This window comes from Aspergillus japonicus (assembly GCF_003184785.1).
Source record: "Aspergillus japonicus CBS 114.51 unplaced genomic scaffold BO86scaffold_3, whole genome shotgun sequence".
Lineage (NCBI taxonomy): Eukaryota > Fungi > Ascomycota > Eurotiomycetes > Eurotiales > Aspergillaceae > Aspergillus > Aspergillus japonicus.
The window spans coordinates 1,073,598-1,096,596 of NW_020291640.1; the positions used below are offsets into that span (position 1 = coordinate 1,073,598).

General features: G+C 52.2%; 9 protein-coding genes across 9 annotated transcripts; 6 read left to right on the forward strand and 3 right to left on the reverse strand.

Moving 5' to 3' along the window:
• Positions 1 to 503: 503 nt before the first annotated feature.
• BO86DRAFT_385470 (N-alpha-acetyltransferase 35, NatC auxiliary subunit) lies at positions 504 to 3,851 on the reverse strand. The gene is made up of 8 exons (XM_025671110.1): positions 3,593 to 3,851; positions 3,447 to 3,514; positions 3,227 to 3,367; positions 2,923 to 3,159; positions 2,401 to 2,859; positions 2,093 to 2,350; positions 1,937 to 2,035; positions 504 to 1,882 (listed from the first exon to the last, which is right to left on the reverse strand). Exons 1-8 carry the CDS (start codon positions 3,657 to 3,659, stop codon positions 926 to 928), a joined length of 2,286 nt encoding a protein of 761 aa, XP_025532573.1. The 5' UTR covers positions 3,660 to 3,851; the 3' UTR covers positions 504 to 925.
• Positions 3,852 to 3,967: 116 nt separating this feature from the next.
• On the reverse strand, positions 3,968 to 4,561 carry BO86DRAFT_385471 (ATP synthase subunit epsilon family protein). The gene is made up of 3 exons (XM_025671111.1): positions 4,473 to 4,561; positions 4,282 to 4,396; positions 3,968 to 4,200 (listed from the first exon to the last, which is right to left on the reverse strand). Exons 1-3 carry the CDS (start codon positions 4,502 to 4,504, stop codon positions 4,129 to 4,131), a joined length of 219 nt encoding a protein of 72 aa, XP_025532574.1. The 5' UTR covers positions 4,505 to 4,561; the 3' UTR covers positions 3,968 to 4,128.
• Positions 4,562 to 5,589: 1,028 nt separating this feature from the next.
• BO86DRAFT_432141 (uncharacterized protein) lies at positions 5,590 to 6,763 on the forward strand. Its single transcript, XM_025675790.1, has one exon. It carries the CDS (start codon positions 5,619 to 5,621, stop codon positions 6,753 to 6,755), a length of 1,137 nt encoding a protein of 378 aa, XP_025532575.1. The 5' UTR covers positions 5,590 to 5,618; the 3' UTR covers positions 6,756 to 6,763.
• Positions 6,764 to 7,373: 610 nt separating this feature from the next.
• Positions 7,374 to 9,840, forward strand: hsp60 (chaperone ATPase HSP60). The gene is made up of 3 exons (XM_025671112.1): positions 7,374 to 7,648; positions 7,728 to 7,869; positions 7,934 to 9,840. The coding sequence occupies exons 1-3, from the start codon at positions 7,538 to 7,540 to the stop codon at positions 9,448 to 9,450; spliced, it is 1,770 nt and encodes a 589-aa protein (XP_025532576.1). The 5' UTR covers positions 7,374 to 7,537; the 3' UTR covers positions 9,451 to 9,840.
• Positions 9,841 to 10,084: 244 nt separating this feature from the next.
• On the forward strand, positions 10,085 to 14,564 carry BO86DRAFT_353224 (uncharacterized protein). Its single transcript, XM_025669519.1, has 10 exons — positions 10,085 to 10,445; positions 10,518 to 10,728; positions 10,793 to 11,895; positions 11,957 to 12,178; positions 12,246 to 12,414; positions 12,530 to 13,147; positions 13,201 to 13,569; positions 13,635 to 13,762; positions 13,831 to 13,934; positions 14,072 to 14,564. The coding sequence occupies exons 1-10, from the start codon at positions 10,396 to 10,398 to the stop codon at positions 14,452 to 14,454; spliced, it is 3,357 nt and encodes a 1,118-aa protein (XP_025532577.1). The 5' UTR covers positions 10,085 to 10,395; the 3' UTR covers positions 14,455 to 14,564.
• A 168-nt stretch (positions 14,565 to 14,732) lies between these two features.
• Positions 14,733 to 16,713, reverse strand: BO86DRAFT_445125 (putative mitochondrial carrier protein). Its single transcript, XM_025676422.1, has 2 exons — positions 16,326 to 16,713; positions 14,733 to 16,258 (listed from the first exon to the last, which is right to left on the reverse strand). The coding sequence occupies exons 1-2, from the start codon at positions 16,558 to 16,560 to the stop codon at positions 15,114 to 15,116; spliced, it is 1,380 nt and encodes a 459-aa protein (XP_025532578.1). The 5' UTR covers positions 16,561 to 16,713; the 3' UTR covers positions 14,733 to 15,113.
• Positions 16,714 to 16,878: 165 nt separating this feature from the next.
• Positions 16,879 to 18,919, forward strand: BO86DRAFT_329794 (putative F-box protein (Pof7)). The gene is made up of 2 exons (XM_025668692.1): positions 16,879 to 17,487; positions 17,550 to 18,919. The coding sequence occupies exons 1-2, from the start codon at positions 17,107 to 17,109 to the stop codon at positions 18,798 to 18,800; spliced, it is 1,632 nt and encodes a 543-aa protein (XP_025532579.1). The 5' UTR covers positions 16,879 to 17,106; the 3' UTR covers positions 18,801 to 18,919.
• A 360-nt stretch (positions 18,920 to 19,279) lies between these two features.
• On the forward strand, positions 19,280 to 21,869 carry BO86DRAFT_385477 (putative ATP-dependent RNA helicase (Hrh1)). Its single transcript, XM_025671113.1, has one exon. The coding sequence runs from the start codon at positions 19,367 to 19,369 to the stop codon at positions 21,626 to 21,628; it is 2,262 nt and encodes a 753-aa protein (XP_025532580.1). The 5' UTR covers positions 19,280 to 19,366; the 3' UTR covers positions 21,629 to 21,869.
• BO86DRAFT_385478 (oligonucleotide/oligosaccharide-binding-fold domain-containing protein) lies at positions 21,660 to 22,029 on the forward strand. The gene has a single exon (XM_025671114.1). It carries the CDS (start codon positions 21,774 to 21,776, stop codon positions 22,011 to 22,013), a length of 240 nt encoding a protein of 79 aa, XP_025532581.1. The 5' UTR covers positions 21,660 to 21,773; the 3' UTR covers positions 22,014 to 22,029.
• The last annotated feature ends 970 nt before the right edge of the window (positions 22,030 to 22,999 follow it).

The following is a 22,999-nucleotide window of genomic DNA, read 5'->3' on the forward strand; positions in this document are numbered from 1 at the left end:
GCATAATTCACCCCCAACCCCACAGCAATATCGCAGGAGCATAAGCATGGACCAGGCGCGGGATCCTATATTCATCTCACTGTTAAGATCGTCCCCAACCAAAAAAAAAGCATAAGCAGTTTATTGATTACTGAATAATTAGACCATATGTAAGTTACTTAGTAGCTCACTTAAGCATAAGGTTGTGTCAGCGGGGTGGTGGTCGCTGATCGGGTTCGTTCCGGCAGCCAGGTTTCGGTTCTGCAGGACCAGAAGACTCAAGTTGATTCAGCCAGCAGGCTCGACTGGAAGAATATTCGAGATCAAAAGCTAAGCTGGACACGATGCCAGGTGGATGGGACAGGCAGATCAGCTGATCACCGACGTGGGCTGATCCCGAGGTACCAAGCGGGTAACAATGTTGGTTGCCTCGCCCATCCTTTGATGTGTAGTTGGTGGATCACAAAAGGGAGTACGAATGTAAAACCTCAATGTTGTTAGTGCTTTGGAGATGAATATGTGGTATTTCTATTCCAATTTAGTTTGGAGAAAAAAAGTTCTATGGTCGTTGCACTCCCGCCGGCTCCTGCTCAACACCCACGCTTGCACATTATGCTTAATTTGACTACTAATTGCATGACTTCATGATGCATCAAAAGCCTCCACATAAAGCTTGTCCGAGACTATGAAGCGAAGAATAAGCTCGAAAATCGTTCGCTCATTGGCTTGCCTGTGGTGTTTGGCCCTGGGTCGAGATTTATAGGTCATTTTGTACGGAAGTCGAAACAAAGAAATGGATAGATCGACAGAAAACACCCGCCCATTCACATCCCTTCGGCCTGAGGAGACGGTCTGAACCCTGCCGAGTGGGGTTCAGATCAAGCAGATCGGGCCTCTCGGGACGCATGGCTGACAAGGACCATCCTGGTAGTCAGGTGCGGTTCCGTCATTTCTTGGAAGCCCCGAACGTGGTCGCTGGGGAGACCTGCGGTACAACCCACCAGTCATGCCAGCGGGCTTTGGATCCGACTTCCGGGATTGTGACCCGAAGATTAACCGACTGGGGCGCCTGGGGGGTTTCGCCATTTCTCGAATCCGCTTGTGCTTTCAAGGCCTTCTTAACAGTTTCAATCGCGATACTGGCACCGATACAAGCCCGCATGGTATCTTTGATGTCTCGCTTCCAGTCGTCCTCGATGGCGAGAGCGGGACTGTCCTTCTCATCGGAATCATGCATGAATGCACCGTTAGCCAGCGTGGCTTCCCAAGCCTTTCGTGCTTCCGAAATGGCTTTAGCGGCACGCTCTAAGACGATATCATCACTGTCACCTTCCAGTATCGCCTCCCGATGGTATTCGTCGTAAGGGACCAGCTCCGGTAAGGTGATTTGAAGAAAGGGCTTCATGCGGATCTCGTACCTTAACCGGTCGCTGGAGTAGGCCTGGGGTGAAGAAGTGGTCGGTAGGACACGGTGGCGAGCGAGAAGAACGTATAGAGCGTGCAAAGAGATAGCAAATGCATCAACAGCGACGATCTGTGTGGTCATCCTCTCAAGAAGTCGAATAGACTGCTGAAGTACGGCATGGCGCTCGAAGGCATCGCGCTTCTTAGCAGCCAGATCCGCCAAGTTGCGTTTCGCCGTGGCCACAGTAAAGGTACGAATTCGGTCGATGTGACCGAGGTGGGTAGAGCAGATGTGGGACAGGTACCAATACATGCCAGGTAGCTCTTCAGGCGCGTAAATAGAGAGCTCGAATCCGAGCTGTAAGATCAGACGGAATTGGCCTAATTTATGATGGTACGCCCAGCTGCTGAGGGGGTAGGAGTAAGTGGTATCGCCGTTGGCTAGCTGCAAAGGGGGCTCATTGCTCAATGTGCGAAGCTGCTCGTCAAGATCTTCGGCCTAGGAACGAGATTAGATTCCAGCCGCCGCAAGAAGGAAAAAGTGGGAACTCACTTCCATCTGCAAATTGTCCCAGTCTACAAGTGTATGACAGACAGTCCGTCGGATACGACAGCGGTTCAAGCAGGCACTCCGGAATGTATCAACGAAAGGCTACATCGGGTTAAGTCAATCGCTGGTCAAGATAGATGCATTTTGCAGTTTGCTTACCTGAGAGAAACGTTTCGTGAAGACATCCATGTGCTGCGCTATTTGGAATCGTGGATCCGAAGGCACCTCGATTTCATCCGCACTGGCTTGCAGGAGTATACTGGACGGAAGAACGATCTGTTCCAGTTCGTCATAGAGAAACTGCTTCACGGGAACCGCTCCGAGTATCGTCCTGTTGCTGACTATAAGGGACTGAACAAGAGATCTTATATAGACGGAAGGCTGAGGCTTTCGCGAAAGCAGAGTCCAGATGACCACCTAAGCAGGTTAGCATCAAATACGGCCAGAATGAAACAAAATTCCCGCACCTTCAGGTTATACGGCCCTCGGTAGTCAAGAATCTCGAGCAGATCAACAGCATCCTGGCATAATCTTCTCAAATGCGCCAGCGCATCCTCAAAGCTAATCTTGACCATTGGACGGGGAGGTACAGTGCTAGCCAGTTTCCGTTGGATTTTGCAGCTGAAGCATTCAGGCACCTCTTTCCCGAGAACAGCCGACTTGCCCAGAAAGTCCAGATGAGAAAGACAACTCAAAAACTGCGCTGTCGATCGTGTCTCTATCACTTCCACATCCTGCTCCAGTCCCCAGAGAAACTCTCGCCGGAAGAGCAAGCGAGCCCGAATAGCTTCCGCCACCTTCTCACTGAGCATATCCGTGTGTTCATCAACCCAGCGAATCGCGTTGTCCAGGAGATCATGAAAATGTTTCGAGTCGAATTGTGACAGTAGGGTGCGATTATACAATTGTGTGACGAAGTCCTCCTCCTAAGAAGAAAGCAAACGATGAGTCAGATCCATGTACAACCAGCAAAGCACGGCAGCACCTACCTCAAAATAGTACTCGGTGGTGACTCGCGCATGTACAAAATCGCAAGATTTTACAAGCGCGAGGCAGTAAGCACGCAGAACAACATGCACCATATCAGGAACCTTCTGGTTGCTTTGCGACTGTCCCCGGCCAAAATGAGCGTTTTCGAGGGTTTTCGGTACGGGCCATAGCAGCCTATCGAGGTACAAGGATGTGAAAAGGGTCTGGGAGAGAGGGTGGCCCATGTGCCATGCCATCTGCCATCAAGTTGACTCAGTTAGCTCACATGCTGCAATTTGAGAAAGACGACCAGGTCACACCTACCTCGTGACATAACAACTCGTCCATGATCCCCAGAACCTCTTCCGGAGCCAGCTCCCGCATCAAGTCGTAGTCGTCTTCAAGGGCCTGCGCGTGATTCTCTCCCGGGCCTAAGTAGCCGCTATCCATCTTCGAGTCCATGATCTGAGGAGCCACAGTATATCAGTCTTGATGTTTGGGGTTCGAAACCAGTAGCCTGGCTGAGTATCGAGTCGCAACCAACCTCAAGGGCGCCAACGGCCTCGAAAAGCGTGAAGTATTCATCTTTGACCAGCTGACCGGTTCGAAGTTCTATTTCAGAAGGGATCAGGTCGTCAGTACACCACATATAGAATTTAAAAGCAAGGCCAGCTGGGGTGAGATGCGAACTTGAAGCAGCGATTGTGAAGTCATCTGTGATGTCGCGCGGGACAACAGACTCTGGAACGACCCGCATTGTCGGGCCTCGTACTTCGTTATTTGGCAGCATAGAAGTGAGCAATCATCTGCAGCCAGCTGCTAGACTTCCGAAGCCGGTCATGGATAGTTGGTTCAATGATTTCAGTGAAGATCGGAGAGGATGCTGGAGAGCGGGCGAGGGGAGGCGGGGAGTCGGGCGGACAGGGCAAAACTTGCGGGAACGCAAGCCCGCACCGGTTGAGCAGGAAGGAGTTCCGAAGGAGCTCTTTAAGACCATGCCACACAAACCCAACCCAGAGCATTACGTTTAGCACAACAGGCAATTTACTTTGATCAACCATGAAAGCAGGAGGGACACAATCTTTTCTATTTATACCTGGTCAACGGGCCAATATTGCTACAGAGATCCAGTCCATTCCTGCATCAGAGTACCTCCCGAGACCTCATCAACCTCTTCCCAGCGCTCATTCTTTGTATTCAAACAGTCGTTCTTGCGGAGAGAGAATCTATTTCGACTCAGCCTGGCCGGCGGTGGCCTGGACCTGAGCAAGGTTCTTGACTTCACCCTGCTTGCCGTTCTGGATTGAAGAGTGTGTTAGTCGCGATGCTTTTGTGCCATTGACCTCCGATATCCACCGGAGGGGCGTCCAGATACGAACCTCCCACTTAGCGAAACGCAGGTCCATCTGACCACGGCGCTCAGCGGCAGCACGAGGACCGTCCTTGAGGGAGCGACGGACGGCGCGAGCGGCGACGGCCAGGTAGCGGTTGTAGCTGTAAAAGTCGGTCATCGCGTTAGTCAGAGCCTATGTTCGGAGAGCAGACGGACGTGGAGTGACTAGAAACGTACGTGAGACCAGCGGACTTCCAGGCGAATGCCATTTTGACGGTAGAAGACGAATGAGGGGATTCGGTTTAAGGTGAGGGTATCGCTTTCGCTGTGATGCTTTGCAGACGGTCGAGTTCGGAGGATCGGGAACTCGGGTCATGTGACTCACGTGATACTGTTGTCACCTGATCGTATCCGGGTGACGCTGACGGGCGGAGAGACCGGTCCACAGTGTGAATCTATACTTCCTAATCGGGCAATACTATACGCAGCCAGGCTAAGCAAAAAGCAAAGAACACTAGGCTCATGGTCTTTCTTGATATGCGATCTTTGAGCCTCTTAGACTAATTGAGACGTGAGATTAACTCAGCTGGAATTTTCACCCTAGCATTTCTCGTGCTGACTGGCTCCTATAAACCCTGATGTAATAAACCTGAGGAGGTTGCACCGGGGTAGAGCCTGTTACTGTAGCTATCCTCTTACACCAATGTGTTAGTGTGGGAGGAAATGCACTGTAGCTCTGTCACCTCATAGAATTTTGTGGACTTGCGCAGACAGATATCATCCAGATTAGCCTTAACACTTTGGTCCCGTACATAAACAAAAACCTTCCACTGGGTTCGCCGAGACAAATTTGCAAACAAAATACCATAGATTGTGATTAGATCGTTGTTATCAGATGAGACGCGGGTCTTAGACGCGGGTCCTGGAAATCTGAGCAGTGTGTTCCCCTGGAAACTTTTCAATATCAACCACTGCTCTAATCTTTGTGCGTTTGCTCGACATGTAATCTGTGGTCAGGTCCTGTCCGTTTCATTAGTGAGCTTTCACTCACCTAAACTCACCTTGCTTCTTTATCTTGTTTCATCTCACTCTCTATCTTAATCGCAGATCTACACACTCTACATTGGTAAGTGAGGCCCGCCAAGTATTTCTGATCTGCCAAATGCTTTTCTCTCTTAAGACGCTCAACCAATAACTTCTAACCTGTTACACCCTTCTCATTATCTGAGAGCTGACTGACGTGACTCTCACGAAGAAATCTATTGGCGAGAGAAGCCCAGGCAGATTCTGATTGGATCTAGAGAACGGCATTGGCTCTCTGGTTGGCTTCCCAAGTGCTGTCACCGTGAATGAGGCGCATATTGAGAGCTCGTACAGGGTACAATGAGCTCCTCTCGCAAGTCGTCAAACAGGCCGAAGAAGCGCGTTCTAGTACGATGGGATGGTATACATCCTTTTTTCTCTCTGCCTTCGACACTCATTTTCTTGTCGAGTCATAAGCTAACAATTGAAGAAAATCTGAACGAGCTTCTTCTCCTGACTGTACAATCTGTTTGTAACATCCAGTCCATGAAGATTCCATGGACCGAGGTTGCCAGCACTATGGGACACAATGTCACTGAGGGAGCTATCGTTCAGCACTTGGCGAAGCTTCGCAGCCGTAGGGTTGCTGCTGGCAAGCCTGTACCTCCGCCCCTGCGACGTGGCGGCCTTGGTGCCCCGAGCAAAGCAACCGGACTACCATCAGGCAAGAATACGCCAGACAGCAAGCCTCAGCGAGTCATCGCAGGAACAAAGCACAATGGTGAAACGGGAGCAAGTGATTTCGCGGACGTAGATTCAGCTTCGGATGAAGACTATGTGGAGGGAAGAGCATCGAAGTCACGCAAGAAAAGAACCAACACAGCTGGCTCGCGGGCCCGACGTAAGCGCAAGCCCGTTGTCAAATTGGAACACGACACTGATGGGTATGATTCGGATGAAGAAGATGAAGACGACAGTCTCTTGGTCCCCGGTGCGGAGTTTCTTGATTGCCCCAATAGCATGAGCTCACCCCCCCGGCGTCAGCTGGGAAGCCCCGAAGACGACCAACCCAGGAAGATAATCGTACTCAAGTATGCACGACCTGCCAATCAAGTTTCTACTGGTGACATCTCGGAACCTGTCTTGGGTTCGACGTCTAATGATGCTTTCATTGCATCGGGCTATACGTTGCAACAGCAACCTGCCGGGGCTGGTCAATTCCCACTTCAGAGCCACACCCCTTCGGCCAACCTATCTGACACTTTCTATGCGAACGCTGTGTCATCGACGGACAGCTATATGCACTTACAGCCTGGTGATCCTGGACACCATCCCTCAACCCTCTGGTTCAACGACGCTACTCTTGGATATCCCAATGCTGTTTATCACGGGCTTTCTAACCCTGATCTGGATATCGATTTCTCTGGAAACCATATGAGTAATACAGACCAGCAATTCGATCATTTGCTTGGCTATGACGATGATTTGGTAGGCTAGTTGTTGTCACTCCACATGACGCTCTTGACATCCCAGCACTTCAATGTCTCCTTTTGTGGCGAGACTTATATGACTTGGTGTCTTTCTTATCGTACAATCAGGCACAGCTCACCGTCTGTTCATATTCATCTCTGGCGATGATCATCGGTCTTTCTTATTCTCTGCCAGTCATCTTTCACTGATAGCTGGCTGGTTTTTCTTTTCTTCTCTATCCCACAAGGAGTGCCTGGCTATTTTCACCTTGCATGGCTTCAGATCTAGCGCTTTAGGCCTTTCCTGACTTTGAGCTTTATTCCCCGGCGGCGGTTCTGACGTTGATCATGGTTCTGTTCTAATAATGCTACCAAAAACATCCCTGGTTATTGATGAATAAAAGACAGCATGTCCAATACGATGGTTCTTTTGTAGATCGAGTGTGGTTAAGCAACTTATCTTAACTTACAGTACGTTTGTAAGCAAGGGCCGATCATCGGGCAAGTGTTCTGCCAGTGACATCCGACGAGCCGGGCGAATTCCCTCGGATACCCGGCGGCCACGTGATCTTCTAGGAGCTTCTGCCAGCCAAGACAATCCGGGGATCGAGAACCGCCTGGAAAATTTTCGAGACTTTGGCTTCATCTCCATCTTTCATCTCTCCCCATCCTCCTCTTTTCTTCTCTACCTCTTCTCCCCCCCTCACCCATCCTTGCTCTGAGAGTTCTGATCGGGCTGATTCTGTTTGATTGACCTCATTATCTCTTTTGTCTGTTTCTGTCTTCTATTAATTTACCCCCTTCCTCAAGATGCAGAGAGCTCTCAGTTCCAGGACTTCTGTCCTTTCCGCTGCTTCCAAGCGCGCTCCCCTCTACAGATTCTCCGGTGTCAACCTGCAGCAGCAGCGTTTCGCCCACAAGGTATGCTTTTCTCACCTCGCCAAAATGCCAATTCGAGTACGCCAATGAGTCAATCCGCAGCCTTCCTAACTTTGTGTAGGAGCTCAAGTTCGGCGTTGAGGCTCGTGCCCAGCTCCTCAAGGGTGTCGACACCCTTGCCAAGGCTGTCACCTCCACCCTTGGTCCTAAGGGTCGCAATGTCCTGATTGAGTCTCCCTATGGCTCTCCCAAGATCACCAAGGGTAAGCATCGCTCTACATTCTCACTCTCGATCAACAGAGACCATCCTCGTGCTGACGTGTGTAGACGGTGTGAGTGTCGCCAAGGCCATCACCCTCCAGGACAAGTTCGAGAACCTCGGTGCCCGCCTCCTCCAGGATGTTGCCTCCAAGACCAACGAGCTTGCTGGTGACGGTACCACCACCGCAACCGTTCTCGCCCGTGCTATCTTCTCCGAGACTGTCAAGAACGTTGCCGCTGGCTGCAACCCCATGGATCTCCGCCGCGGTATCCAGGCTGCCGTCGAGGCCGTCGTCGACTACCTCCAGCAGAACAAGCGTGACATCACCACTGGTGAGGAGATTGCCCAGGTCGCTACCATCTCCGCCAACGGTGACACCCACGTCGGCAAGCTCATCTCCACCGCTATGGAGCGTGTTGGCAAGGAGGGTGTCATCACCGTTAAGGAGGGCAAGACCCTCGAGGATGAGCTTGAGATCACCGAGGGTATGCGCTTCGACCGCGGTTTCACCTCCCCTTACTTCATCACCGACACCAAGGCCCAGAAGGTCGAGTTCGAGAAGCCCTTGATCCTGCTCTCCGAGAAGAAGATTTCCGCTGTCCAGGACATCATCCCTGCCCTTGAGGCCTCCACCACTCTCCGCCGTCCCCTCGTCATCATCGCTGAGGACATTGAGGGCGAGGCTCTCGCCGTCTGCATCCTGAACAAGCTCCGTGGTCAGCTTCAGGTTGCTGCCGTCAAGGCCCCCGGCTTCGGTGACAACCGCAAGAGCATTCTCGGTGACTTGGCCGTCCTTACCAACGGTACCGTCTTCACCGACGAGCTCGACATCAAGCTCGAGAAGCTCACCCCCGACATGCTCGGTTCTACTGGCTCCATCACCATCACCAAGGAGGACACCATCATCCTCAACGGTGAGGGTAGCAAGGACAGCATCGCTCAGCGCTGCGAGCAGATTCGTGGCGTCATGGCTGACCCCGGTACCTCCGAGTACGAGAAGGAGAAGCTTCAGGAGCGTCTTGCCAAGCTCTCCGGTGGTGTTGCCGTCATCAAGGTCGGCGGTGCCTCCGAGGTTGAGGTTGGTGAGAAGAAGGACCGTGTCGTCGATGCCCTGAACGCCACCCGCGCCGCCGTTGAGCAGGGTATCCTCCCCGGTGGTGGTACTGCTCTCCTCAAGGCCTCCGCTAACGGCCTTGGCAACGTCAAGACCGCCAACTTCGACCAGCAGCTCGGTGTCAGCATCATCAAGAACGCTATCACCCGCCCTGCTCGCACCATCGTCGAGAATGCCGGTCTCGAGGGCAGCGTCATCGTTGGCAAGCTCACCGATGAGTTCGCCGGCGACTTCAACCGTGGTTTCGACAGCTCCAAGGGCGAGTACGTCGACATGATCGCCACCGGTATCGTCGACCCCCTCAAGGTCGTCCGTACCTCCCTGGTTGACGCCAGCGGTGTCGCCTCCCTTCTGGGTACCACCGAGGTCGCCATTGTTGAGGCCCCTGAGGAGAAGGGCCCTGCTGCCCCCGGTGGTGGCATGGGTGGCATGGGTGGCATGGGCGGCATGGGCGGTGGCATGTTCTAAGCTGCTTCTGCCGCTTCTGCTACTCCATTCTCGTCTCCTATCTACCCCTAAACCTTACCTCCTTGTTTCTGAAAGGTTTCTCCTTCAAGCGTGTTGTTGCATAGTCCGGGTTATATCCTGATATATGGTTTCTGTTTCTTTTCTGTTTTTCTTAATGTGTCGCATGTCTTCTCTAAATCCTCCTTCCTATCTTACATCCGACCCTATCCTCCTTTTCCACCTCTTCTTCTCCACTGGATCGGATTCCAAACTCATACCATCTCCACTCCGCTATTTTGGACACAAAAGTTCTCACGGAGTCCTGTGTACCATACCATGTACTTTATGTGTAAACCACGGTCGTTAGCTCGGTCGTGGTGACTGCGTCAATCATACTTTAATCGTTCAAAATGCCTGTGTTCGATCACTTACTGTAGGACCTCGACATAAACGATCCATATCGTGGGCTGGTATATCATCAAATCTTTATCCTTAAATATCGCTTCATAGGTATATTGTAGTTTCGCAGTCATTTTACCAGTGATCACGTGATGCTACATGACTCTTAGTATGAGTATTTTTACCTATATTTATTATACTCTCTGAATCACGTACTCAGAGTCTTCACATATCCATGGGAATTTATTAGAGATAAGTTTAATGACTCAGTCTGTGCGGACGATGCTCTGTATCGCTGTCAATATCCGTCTCGGAGTTCGTTGGGTCCCAGGTTTGGTCATAAGGCTGAGGGGCACAACAAGGCTGATCGAGAATGGTTCAGTTAGTGAGCTCTTGGACTCAGCCGGGCCAAGTCACCTGCCCCGAAGGAGTCAACAATGTATCAGATGATGGTGATTGTTGGTCCCTCTGCCTTTAAGACCTCATCTCCCCTCTAGTCTGCAGGCATCTTTTCTTCGCACTTCACAATGTCTCCAACCTTCAGTGTATCCGGAAGGGAAGTGCATCATGGCGGTTCCCAACGATGAGCGGCGTTCACAGGTCGAGACAACAGTCGAGTAAGCAAACATCGGTCTTCCCTGTTTCCAAAATACGAGGCAGGTCATTCTCACACATGAATACGAACTTAGTATTGTCGCCGTTCCAGCAATAGGCGCAGATCCAGAAAAGACGTGGATCGATGAGGGCGCAACCACGCCTTGGCTTAACTCCGAATTGACGAAACACATCCAAAATGCCCGTGCGATTCTAATCGACCATGGGCGACTGGGGCCCCAGGATGACTTGGAGTCCCTCGCGGACAGATTGCTAAAGCAAGTTCTCCAGAAACGCCAGGCGACGGTATGAATTCAGTATCTCTTTCTTCCATGGCTACATTGAAGCTGATCTGATTGTCTATGCCCAGAGCCCGCGGCGACCAATCTTTTTTATCTGCCATAGCACTGGTGGCCTGGTCGCTAAATCAGCGCTTGTCGCAGCTAGCCAGAAAACATCCAATGTTGAATCAATATGGTCAAGTTGTTATGGGATTGCCTTTTTGGCAACTCCACATTTTGGCTCGAGCTACCTCTCAGCACCCGAGTTTACCAACAGCGTCCACCACTTAATGCGACTGAAGCACCATATTCCGCCAGGAATGCAAGAGATTTTCAGGCCAAGACATCCTCATTTGGTACGCCTTTGGAGCCAATTCAAGTCTATCTCAGCAGACATGAAGCTGTGGTCTTTTCTGGAGACGCTTGACTCAGAAATTAGCATTGTTGACCACGAAACCGGGACTGCTGTCGAAATGCACGTTCCCATTACCTCGATTCGGTCCGGAATATTGGATTTTGAGCACGAGAAGGTCATTCCTTTGACGGCCGATCATATTGGAACTGCTTGTTTCAGGGGTCAAGAGCTAACGACAAGATTGAGTTTCATCAATGAGCTCCAGTCAGCTATTTGTATGGCTGTGATGCTGTCTAAGATGAACGATGCCCCCATGGATGTGGACCAGGAAGTCATGATTCAGGTCAGTGGATTCTTTGAGGACACGGCCCGCGGCGTCAGCGACGAAACACCGCTCAAGCTTTGGTCCACAAAAGCATCGCTGAAGGACTATCTCGCATCTGGGCCATCAACATGCCTCAAGGATCGACTTCAAAAAACGAATGGTATTCCTCCTGGCCTTCTCGATGATTCCTCGATTAGCAGCTTCGATAGCAGGCCCACATCTGCGCACATTCGGTCGTCAATAGATGGCGCGGTGAATCCCACCGCAGCTCGAATGACTGAAAGGACTAGGTCTGAACCTATTATGTCAAGGCCGCCGCTGAGAGAAAGCCGGAGTTTTATAGCATCACTTTCTCCTCGAATACATGTCACCGAGCCACTTGGCGAGGGTTACTTCGGTGTGCAGCAAGAGCCGGTCTCGGATTCGCAAAGCCCTACAGATCAGGATCAACATGACGTTGAGACAGATAATGCCAACATCGATGATGACATAACTACATTCAAGCATTTCTCGTGAGTTCCCTCGTCTTTATTTACCGTGCTTAATGCTAACGTGGCTTACGTGTAATCTTAGAACAAGCTCGTCAAACAGATTTAGAAACTTCCTTCCAGTGCCCAAGCTAGCAAGAGACAAACCAGACGAAGAACGAGCTGAAAAGCCGCGAAGAATACCTCGATTTGATCGACCAGAACCAGGTAGTGAGAAACTTCTCTGGATCCATGTGCCCTATACGCACACCGGATGGGTCCCTCCAATTCTAGCCCGGGCCTGTCGCGAGCAAGATAAGAAGACTTTGTGAGTTCTGGGAATGTAGACTTATGGATCTTATTCTTCTGCTAACGCATGACTTGTTCGTTATCAGCTTCGAGAAGCTCATGGATGAAGAGCATTGGTACTCGAACCTCATCAGAGCCCGTCATTTAGAGCCTCATGCACGTTACGTGCGTCCGGCCTGCATCCATTTCAAGCAAGAATCGCATACACCTTTGGGTGATCAGGAGGAAGAGCATGACCCTAGACTGGCACTATATGTAAGTCAAAATACCTGCATGATCTCTGGCCCTTACTGATGCATTGGCCGCCAGGTTCCTTACGTATGTACATCATGGTACCGACCTCTGGTAGTGTTTTCTAATTGTTGTTTAGCTTCATTGGGACACTTACTCGAATCTGGTCCATCGACGCAAAATGGTTGAAGAACGACTCAAGCAGGGCAGGTTTAGGCCCGTGCCTCACAATATCTCGACGGCGAGTTTAGAATCGAAGCTGATCTGGAAACTCTTGGGCAATGAGCCTCCGATTCATATACGCAGGACCTTGGACCAATTCGGATACCCCAACCTTAGATCGACGGTAGCGCGAGACGATGATCAGATGCTGTGGAAACGGACGAAGAAAAAGGTCAACTTGGGCGAGTTCAACAGCGCCTTACTCGTCGAGGACGACTCGGACAATCACGGCCCGTTCATGGATGGAAAAGTGCTCATGGTCGATCAACTTTGGCTTTGGATTGTCGACGAGAAGACTGTGGTAACATTCTTTCCTCATCAAGAAGCCACCACAGCCGAAGGGAAGCTCTATGAGCAATCGAACCTCTACAATAGCATCTACAATGAGTTGAATGGCGATTTGGCGAGGCGATTCGAGACAGCGGGTGATCTTGCTGCCTTGATTGTGTTACATGCAGCTACTGTCCTGCTCGACCGAACATTGCATCGCGATCTGCAAATCCTCCGCATCTTCGAAGAGTCCATCAGCATCCTGGTAAGTTCTCGGCCACTCGCCTCCTGGGACGTGTGCGCAACTCACCTAGACAGACTGAGTCCATGACGAAATCGTTCAAACGCTTTCGCAACAGAGGTTTCATCACGCGCCCTGCAGATTTCAACAAGAACGCCGATGGAAAGCCCATGTCGGCCGCAGAGCGAGAGGAACGAGACCATGAACTAGCCAGTCGCAACCGCGAAGACCTCTCCACGTTACTGGAGCTGCGAGACATCATCGACGAGCTAGGCACCATCCTCAAGCTTCTGGACGTGCAAACCACAACCATCAAGACGATGGCCGGCTACTTCGAGCACAAGGGTTACGGGAAGGTATTCATGGAAACTTCGTTATCTAGACTCGACGACTACCGCAACCAGGTCCTAGAGATGAGGGAGAACGCTTCTCTCGCCCAGAAAGCGGTACGTTTGTGTGTTTCGCCCCGACAAACGAAGGCATCCACCACTAACCACCTCCCGCTCCTCAGGTCGAGAACCTCCTAGACCTCAAACAGAAGCAGGCCAATGTAGATGAATCCCGTCTCGCTCGATGGGAAGCAGAAGTCACGCAAGATCAATCCCGATCCGTGATGGTATTCACCATCTTCACCATCATGTCAGTCTCTTGCATCAGATTTCGGCCAATGAGATTACCTTTGCTGATCAAAGAAAACATAACCACAGATTCCTTCCCCTCTCCTTTTTCACCTCCCTCTTCGGCATCAACGCCCGCGAATGGAGCGGAGAACCAACCAACCTCACCCTGGGCCAAATGCTCTACATCTCAGGTACGACCCATCGTCCAATAACACCTCTTTCCTTCTGCCATAGTTCCCCTGCACAACTACAGCACCCAAATACCGGCCTCGCTTGCTTGGAATATCTCCTTCAACACCAACCACTAACCACCAAAAAAAAACCCCAGGCCCAACCTCCTTCGCAATAATCCTCATCGCCCTCCTCGTCGCCTTCAACGAACGCCTCCGCGAAACCCTCTGGCGCGCCCAGAAACTCGTCCTCAACCTCCTGGCCGACTCCCTCTTCGCCCCCGTCACCCTCGCCCGACTGCAGTGGCGCTGGATCACGCAGCCGGCGAACATGTCGGCCTCCCTGTCAACGCTGGGCAGCAGCGCCGAAGAGAGCGCGTCGCTCGGCGCCGGCGGCAGCCGGTTGCAGCGGTATCGGCGGAATCATAACTGGCAGAAACGGCAGTATACAGGGGAGGATGATTTCTGGCTACGGCATGAGGATAAGATGGTTGCGGCGCTGTCGGTGGCGGTGCCGGGGAATGGGATGGTGGGGGAATGAATTGCTGGACGGGATCTGCTGGTATTCTTAGGGGTTTATGGATATACGTAGCGCTACTTGTCGCTACGCCGCGCCACCAGTCGTAGTAGTTAAAAGGTCGGCGGCTGCTGCACCACACTAATAAGTATACGTGGTGCACCCAAAAGTCCTTGCCTGATTTAGTCACTGTGACATTATACAATTCTGGATATATACTCGGCGCAACAGCCATCGCACAAGATTCGTATAGACAGAGAGGGAGGGGGGGGGGGGGTTTTTTCTGGGTCGCTCTATCGGATATATGATGTTGTACATGAAATCAGAAAACCGTGTTGTACCAACAAAACAAAACACGGGCCCACCCTTTTTCAGCGCCATGCAGAAATGGAAGACAGGATGGAAACAAAATGTAGGAACATTTCAGAAAATTAAAGAGGACGAGAAATGTGTCTATGGTTCAGGCTCAATGCAAGATCACCGAAAGACAAAAAATGGCCAAGGTGGATGGAAGGGAAGAGAGTAGAGATGGTGTCTGTATCTGCGATCGTTTACCGAGTTCATCAGACAAGGGTATGTTGCACCAAGGTTGGCTGGCTATGGCTAAGCACTATGAGTGTATTCAAGGGAGATTTTCGCTGTGTCGTTGCGTTGATCAGGATGAGGATGGATCTTGGGTACTTCTATTCTGAAGAGGGCAGTTCATCTGCAGACCGAGTCCGCTCGTTGACGTTTCGTGCCATCTTCTTTCCAAGCTCGTAGGATGAGATCATAATCGCGCAGGCGGGGGCGACTTTGAGGCACCGTGCAACCCAGCCACGGAAGAGTCCCGCCATGCCTTCTTCACGGAAAATGTGCATCAGGAATTTGGGCAGGGGAAGTTGTTCGGGGTGTGGTGTCCCCTTCGCACTATCTCCGAGGGCGCTCGATGCTTCGTCGCCCATATGTCGGAATACTTGTTGGCGTGTCTTGCCCACGTCGAACGGAGTGGTCACGAAAGCTGCAAGAGAGCCAGAGGACGCTCCTGCAATGAAGCTGTCGAGAAATGTCGGGGTATCGAGGTCGTGTGGTGTTTGGTGGCTGGAGAATGAGATATCGTGTGGCAGGCGATTCATGTAAGCCTTCTTGCGCGCCTCGATGAAGTAGCTCTTGACCTCTTCATATCCCCACCAATATAAGCCGGAGAAAGGCACATCTCGCCACATGGTAAGAGTCAGCCCTCTCCAGAGCGAGCTGTAACCGTTGGCTTGGACCATCTGGTGTAACCCCTCAAGGGTCGCCTTGAAATGCCCTGCGCCTGTACCTGGAGTAGCTTGCAATCGCGTCCGGAACATCTCGATCGGACTGATGGCAGATGCAGCGGCCGTCCTTGCGACCGAACCTGCGACCAGCGGAGCGTACGCGACGGGGACAAGAGATTTGATAGGGCTTCTGTCATCGGCTCGCAGCCAATCGTAGCCAGCAAAGTAGATGATATTTGCCGGTATTCCCATCATCAGGGTGGGACTGAGTCCACGCCAGAGCGTCCAGACTCCTTCGTTTCGAGCGATCTTTCGTAGCCCATCCAGGGTCGAGGTGAACGTTCTGCGCTGAGTCTCTTCCACCGCGCACTCCGTCATGGATGCAGCGCCTATGTTACCGGCACCAGGCCCGGCGACGCACATTTGTGCATTTTGACCGATCCAAAAGACCTCCCGACAACAAGCCGTAACCCCGAGGTCTGAAGGGACGTTTTTCAGCGAGTGTGTGGTGTGGGAGGCGAATGGGGACGTGTTCTTGACTGAGGATTGGGCTTGCAAGCGGACTCGGACGACATCGAGAGGAGTGGCTGTATGAAAGAATTAGCATTCATCTCAGGATCTGATAGAACCATGATGGGGCACGAGGTGGCGTACCTAGCAGAGCTGTGAGAACACTGCCGGTTGTGGCTGAAATCATCTTTTGAGTGATTGAAACATCATCGTGAATAGGTTTGGCGTCCAGAGCCGGGGTAGCCCCTGTTCCAGAAGTAGTCGCCATTGTTGAGGTTTCAACTGATTGCCATGACTCTGTCGAGCCCCCTTGTAAGTTGATCAGGTCGTTCGAGCGATATCGGTCCCCCGGCGCAAGCTCAGTTCGGATAGCGGACATTCAATCAACGCGATGGAGATTGGGGGAATACGAGGGACCGTCTAGGCTGGTTGTGACTCAGTCCGTCTGCACTTCGAAGTCACGTTGCCGACTGAAATCTCTGAAATGGCGCGGGTGTGCAAGCAGCAAGGTAGGTATGAGTCGAGTCAGTCGAGGATCTGCAATAGACGTAAGAGGGGAGAAACAAATGCGTCAGAGAAAAAGAACGCTCGGGACGTCGGCGGTCGGCGGTGGCGGCTGGACCAGACACTAACAGGCTAAGGCCCGGAGATAATATTGATAAGCACTTGCTCCGTACCTCGTCGACCAAACCTACCTTTTCGACCTCACATTCGATCATCAGTCGATCGCTGCAATCAATACAATGGATATCTAGAAATTCTTACTTTGCGAACCTATCAATCTCGTTGTCTGTCTCCGATTCCTTTAAATTCTAGCCCATTGCTTCTCTAGCCGGTTCCGCGGTCACGACGTTCTAAGCAAGTCCCGCGCTCAGCCGCTTATCGGTCTGGGGATCCGCTCGCCGAACTTGTCACAACTGTGAGAATGGAGGACAACGCCGAACTCGAGTCTTTTCGACGCCAGTGGCGCGAGGAAGTTGCACAAAAGACGAAACATACCCGGCCTACTCCTGCACAACCAAGACTGTCCAAGCCTTCGACAGCGCCGCCAAGTCAATTTCCACCTACCCGCCATGAGGCATCACAGCATGAGGAGGTGCACGAAGGGGCTGCCTCGATTGACCACAGTGAAATTGTTCACGGCATGGGTCAACTGAGTGTGCATCCCTCAGATGAAGATGCTTTTCATCTTCCAGCCTCTCGACATGAACCCAAGTCGGCTCTGGAGCATTTTGAGCGAGCGGTTGAGAAAGAGGCAGAGGGGAAATTAGGAGACAGTGTACAACACTACCGCAAAGCATACAGAGTAGGCGTTACCCAGGTGCTTAAAGTTCTGTCCCGATTGCTGACTTTGGGCACCCTCCATAGTTGGACTCCGCGGTCGACAAGACATACCGTAACAAGTATTTCGCCACGGCGTGGAAGAAACCTACACAGGCTCCTACATTGGGCGCTACGACTGGCAAGCCAACCGATCAACAGACCCAAGAGGAGACACCCGTCTTACCAACACCCGAGCTCATCGCATCTTTCGCTCATCTCCCGATCCCTCAAGCGGAACCGCTGATCGAGAATACCCCCCCTCCACCATGTCCTATTTCCCACGTTCCATCAGAGGTTTTAGTCGAGATACTGAGGCATGTGGCACTGATGGATCCGGCGGCTCTCTGCCGAATGGCACTGGTCTGCAAGCGCTTTGCCTACCACTTTGCACATGAGCAGCATATTTGGAGGCGAATTTGTCAAGGCCCGGAATTCGGTTTCAAATCTATGCACTATTCATTTGCTTGCGACATTCACGGAAACCCGGAGCATACACTAGGAACACGCTACACGCCTTTCCCTCGGTCGATGCCTGTTCAGATACCTGAACCTCTGTCTTCATGGAGTGAGGTCTTCCAGGTGTTTCCCCGGATTCGGTACACGGGTATCTACATTAGCACGGTCAATTACACCCGGCCAGGTGCTGCTGCTGCGTACCAGAATGTCTCCTGGAACAGTCCGATCCATATTGTCACGTATTACCGATACCTTCGTTTCTATCCGGACGGCTCCGTGGTCTATCTACTTACCACAGTGGAACCCCGCGAGGTGGTCCCTCACATCAGCAGAGAGAACGTCAAGGTCGCCCGAGCGACGACACAGAAACAACATCCCCGCCACACCTCGGATGCCACTGTAAGCGCCGAATCCACAGATGCCATTCCTCATGTCGCGCTGGAAGCGTTAAGACACGCCTACCGGGGTCGGTGGCGCTTGGCCAAGCCCGTTGCCGACTCTGACTCATCGTCGGAAGACGCGCAGAATGAGTTGCCCACTGCATATGAGTCACTGCCTGACAAGGCCGTCGCATCCCCATCAGATCCTCGGGACCTCATTATTGAAACCGAAGGCGTGGGTCCGAAGTACATGTATCTCTTGCAACTATCGCTCCGGTCGACCCCGGCAGCCAAATCGAAGCAGCCCAATGTCTCGCCGCCGAATCCTTCGAAGAACACGAAGCTGGCTTGGAAGGGATATTGGAGCTACAACAAACTCACCGACGACTGGGCTGAGTTTGGTCTCAAGAATGATCGCTCATTTGTCTTCCGGCGCGTTCGTGGATGGGGCTTGGACTGAACAGAAAAACGATTGAACGAGTTTTGATTGACAATGTCATTCGACAAGACATATGTTGGCCACATAGATCCTTCCTAGATGCATATAAACCATGGTCAACGTCACGAGTTTACAAGCAGCATAACATATTTCACTTAAGGGTAATGAGCGTCAAGAGAGAAAAAAAAAGCATACAAATGCATCATCAATGCATAAACTCAATCATAACCATCACATATCGAGTTCAGCTCTCTCAATACACACCAAAATACCCCCGAGCCCGACCAAACCCACCGTAAGTGTGCTTATCAGCCCAAGTCCAGCGGATCTCACCGCCAAGGGATCTTATCGATAAGGGACCGACCGCGGGCCCCAGCCAAAAAAATTTCGGGGAAAGTTTTGGGGAGGAAACCCTTCTCTCCTCCGCTCGGAAGTCCGCCAGAACAACAAGCCGGTCGCAGTTTTACGCGACATGGGGATTGATTTGTGATCTGAATACAACTGCTATCTATCAATCTTCTACCCGGTGTCTGACCCTCTCTCTATACCTACGGTCGCGACATCTTACGTCAGCCCAAAAACGCAAAATGCCCGAACGGGTCCGCACCGTCTTCGACGACGAGGACAACGCCATCACCGTCAGCAAAGCCTCTCCCTCGAATACGGAGCCCGAGGAAAAGGAAGCGCAATCACCTTCAGCAACTGCCCGCTCGAAACGGAAGGGATCTGGGGTCGATACAGGGGATGATGGAGTGAAGAAGCAGAAGAACAAGAAGAACAAGAAGCGGAAGGTCGAAGGAGGGAGTGCGGGGGTGAAGGGGGAGACGAGCGGTGTGGTGGACGCCGGTGCAGATGCAGAGAAAGCAGCGCTGCGGGCGAAGAAGGCCAAAAAGAAGCACGCTGCCCGGAAGGAAGGAGAGGAGGAAGTGAAGCCCGAGGATAGTAGAAAGCCACCGCTACACCACCGCAACAACAACACGACGGCGACGACGACGACGAAACCGAAACACGGAGCGACCAAGAACCACACCTACGGTCCGCTGCGCGAGAAGGCGCAGGCGCTCTACCAGCTGCGCAAGAACCTGCCGATTTTCCCCCACGCGGACGAGATTCGCGGGCACCTGCGCCGGAACGACGTGATGCTGCTGATCGGAGAGACGGGTAGCGGAAAGAGTACGCAGATCCCGCAGTTTCTGGTCACGGAGAAGTGGTGTCGGCCGGTGAAGGCGATGGTTTCGGAGACGGCGGAGGGCGGAGCGGTGGAGAAGGTGAAGGAGGTGCAGGTGGGCGGATGCATTGCCATCACGCAGCCGAGAAGGGTGGCTGCGATCTCGTTGGCGAGGCGCGTCGCGGATGAGATGGGCACGCCGTTGGGCAATTCCTCCCCGGCGAGTCGGGTCGGGTACTCGGTGCGGTTTGACACGTCGACGTCGCCGAGTACGCAGGTCAAGTTCCTCACGGAGGGGATGCTGCTCCAGGAGATGCTGCATGATCCGTGGTTGACCAAGTACAGTGCCATTGTGGTGGATGAGGTGCACGAGCGCGGTATCAATGTGGATCAGGTGCTGGGGTTCTTGAGGAACATGGTATCGGGCAAGCTGGAGGGCCGAGGAGGAGTGCCCTTGAAGGTCGTGGTTATGAGTGCTACGGTTGATATGGAGACCCTCACGGGCTTTTTCCAGGAAGGGTTGCAGTCCCGACGTGCTATTGGAAGGGCTACGGAGGAGAGCAAGGCGGCAGATAGCCCGTCTGAGGACAAAAAGGAAGAGCAAGGCATCGCCGCGTGCCATATCAAGGGTCGTCAATTTCCAGTCAAGGTCATCTACTCGCCAGAGCCTGTCCATGATTTTATCGACGCAGCGCTCAAGGTGATCTTCAACATTCATTACAAAGAGCCTCTGCCGGGTGACATCCTGGTTTTCTTAACAGGACAGGAGACGGTGGAAGCGCTTGAGAATCTCGTGAACGAGTATGCAGTCGGAATGGACCCTGCCCTGCCTAAAATCCAGGTTCTGCCACTCTTCGCTGCCCTGCCTCAAGCTGCCCAACAACGAGTCTTCCTTCCTGCGCCGCCCCGGACCCGCAAGATCATCCTAGCCACAAACATCGCCGAAACCTCCGTCACGGTGTCTGGTGTGCGGCATGTGGTTGATTGTGGTAAGGCGAAGGTCAAGCAATTCCGCTCGCGTCTTGGGTTGGATTCCCTGTTAGTGAAGCCGATTTCCAAGTCGGCAGCGATTCAGCGAAAGGGTCGTGCCGGTCGTGAAGCGCCCGGCTCGTGCTACCGACTCTATACAGAGAAGGATTACCTGGACTTGGATGAAACCAACACTCCGGAAATCCTCCGCTGTGATTTGAGTCAAGCGTTGCTCAATATGAAGGCTCGCGGTGTCGACGACATCATGGGATTCCCATTCCTGACGCGACCGCCACGAGAGGCTTTGGAGAAGGCGTTGTTGCAGCTGCTGAGCATTGATGCCTTGGAAGAGACCGGCAAGATTAGCTCGATCGGGAAGCACATTGCCAAGCTCCCTCTCACGCCCACACTGGGTCGAGTGCTGCTGGCCGCTTCTGAGTTTGGGACGGATTGTCTGTTAGATGTCATCGATATTATATCGTGTCTCAGTGTTGAGAATATCTTCCTAAATACGACCTCGGAAGAAAAGAAGGAAGAGGCGGAGGTTGCGCGACGGGATCTGTATCGGAGAGAGGGCGATCATCTCACTATGATGGCTACAGTGCAAGCTTACGCTGCCGAGAATACGGATCGGAAAGCGTGGGCTGAGAGACATCTCGTCTCCCACCGGGCCATGCAGTCTGTTATGGTATGTTCCCTCTCGTGTGATTAGTGATGCGTCCCGGGTGTCGAATCTCCACTAACCATCACGCCTGCCACAGGATGTTCGCAAACAACTTACCGCGCAGTGCCGGCAAGCCAAGCTTCTCCCAAACGATACGCGGGGCACTTCTACCACCAATAACTCCTCCTCCCCGATGTTCATTCTGAAGAGTTTCCTTCGAGGATTTGCTACGAACACGGCGCGCCTCGTACCGGATGGCAGCTATCGTACGGTGGTGGGGAACCAGACGGTGGCGATCCATCCGTCGAGCGTGTTGTTTGGCAAAAAGGTGGAGGCGATCCTGTACAACGAGTTTGTTTTTACGAACCGTAGTTACGCGCGTGGGGTGAGCGCCGTGCAGATGGATTGGGTCGGAGAAGCGTTGTCTGGGTAGGATTTTCTTGGTACTCAGTAGACTATGTCTGCTTGCTTTTTGGTAGTCTGCAGCCCCCCCCAAGCCCCTGTAAATAGATAGATGGTTGCGGCTTTCGATAGACCGACCTATTATACCCACCTTTCCCGATTACTGAAGTTGAATTCGCGTAGAAAGTGGGATGGGACTTGGCTGCCCCCTGACAGTCAGTCAGTCAGCTTTGCCTTGAACCATGCAGCGAAGATCAAGGATGACATGTCATTGAGATCAGAGGGCAGAGACGGCGGGTGTGGGATGATCAGCGCTGGGCTGATCCTTGGTTGAGAGGGAGGGGGAGGGTGACAGGCGAGTTCTTAAGCGAACACAGAGAAACATGATTGCCTGAGAGTCATTTTGGAGTAAATTGGCGATGAGTTGAGGACAGATATCGATGCAGATGGAGCTGGAGATGCGATGGCGGACGTCCGTCGATCATCCGATTCAGCCAAAATGAGGCCAATAGTTGAGAGTAGGGTAGGTGCGTAGGCCGCATTCGATCACCATAGCATTAACACTATTTGGGATCAAGGAACTCTTTTCATGTACTCCGTACTCCGTACCATAGGTGTGGATGCGATAAGGAAGTTAATCATTGTCTCTTTGTTTGCTTGATTACCACTTGGCAGACAGACAGGCTGGAGACAAGTCGTGCCTTCTCTATTTGGTCTGGTGACATGCAATCATCATCCGTTTCTTCTTCGTCTTCTTCGTCTTCCTCTCCTCCTTCTGCTGCTTCGTCTTCCTGTTATACTTCCCTGCTTTCTTTCATCCTTCCTTCCTTCCTTCTTTTCTTCCATCTATTGTTCATTGTTGGATTATGCCACCAAATTTCGTGGCGGGAGAGAGGAAAAGAACTTTCTCGGGTGGATGTCGGAGGAATACTCCACGCCATAATCTTCATTCTTATCTCATACACTCTCACCTAACCTAACCTAACCTAATCCCACGTCATCCGTAATTCATCATCA

Coding starts and splice junctions, on each gene's coding strand:
- BO86DRAFT_385470 (XM_025671110.1), bottom strand. CDS start 3,659: ATGCGGGTCGTTCCAGAGTCTGTTGTCCCGCGCGACATCACAGATGAC. Junction 3,160..3,226: donor ACGAGTTGTTATGTCACGAG/GTAGGTGTGACC, acceptor ACTTGATGGCAG/ATGGCATGGCACATGGGCCA. Junction 2,351..2,400: donor GAGGGCCGTATAACCTGAAG/GTGCGGGAATTT, acceptor TAACCTGCTTAG/GTGGTCATCTGGACTCTGCT.
- BO86DRAFT_385471 (XM_025671111.1), bottom strand. CDS start 4,504: ATGGCATTCGCCTGGAAGTCCGCTGGTCTCAC. Junction 4,397..4,472: donor TGGAAGTCCGCTGGTCTCAC/GTACGTTTCTAG, acceptor CGACTTTTACAG/CTACAACCGCTACCTGGCCG. Junction 4,201..4,281: donor TGCGTTTCGCTAAGTGGGAG/GTTCGTATCTGG, acceptor TCTTCAATCCAG/AACGGCAAGCAGGGTGAAGT.
- BO86DRAFT_432141 (XM_025675790.1), top strand. CDS start 5,619: ATGAGCTCCTCTCGCAAGTCGTCAAACAGGCCGAAGAAGCGCGTTCTA.
- hsp60 (XM_025671112.1), top strand. CDS start 7,538: ATGCAGAGAGCTCTCAGTTCCAGGACTTCTGTCCTTTCCGCTGCTTCC. Junction 7,649..7,727: donor AGCAGCGTTTCGCCCACAAG/GTATGCTTTTCT, acceptor AACTTTGTGTAG/GAGCTCAAGTTCGGCGTTGA. Junction 7,870..7,933: donor CTCTCCCAAGATCACCAAGG/GTAAGCATCGCT, acceptor TGACGTGTGTAG/ACGGTGTGAGTGTCGCCAAG.
- BO86DRAFT_353224 (XM_025669519.1), top strand. CDS start 10,396: ATGGCGGTTCCCAACGATGAGCGGCGTTCACAGGTCGAGACAACAGTC. Junction 10,729..10,792: donor TCCAGAAACGCCAGGCGACG/GTATGAATTCAG, acceptor GTCTATGCCCAG/AGCCCGCGGCGACCAATCTT. Junction 13,763..13,830: donor TTCACCATCTTCACCATCAT/GTCAGTCTCTTG, acceptor ACATAACCACAG/ATTCCTTCCCCTCTCCTTTT.
- BO86DRAFT_445125 (XM_025676422.1), bottom strand. CDS start 16,560: ATGTCCGCTATCCGAACTGAGCTTGCGCCGGGGGACCGATATCGCTCG. Junction 16,259..16,325: donor TGTTCTCACAGCTCTGCTAG/GTACGCCACCTC, acceptor TCTTTCATACAG/CCACTCCTCTCGATGTCGTC.
- BO86DRAFT_329794 (XM_025668692.1), top strand. CDS start 17,107: ATGGAGGACAACGCCGAACTCGAGTCTTTTCGACGCCAGTGGCGCGAG. Junction 17,488..17,549: donor ACTACCGCAAAGCATACAGA/GTAGGCGTTACC, acceptor CACCCTCCATAG/TTGGACTCCGCGGTCGACAA.
- BO86DRAFT_385477 (XM_025671113.1), top strand. CDS start 19,367: ATGCCCGAACGGGTCCGCACCGTCTTCGACGACGAGGACAACGCCATC.
- BO86DRAFT_385478 (XM_025671114.1), top strand. CDS start 21,774: ATGTTCATTCTGAAGAGTTTCCTTCGAGGATTTGCTACGAACACGGCG.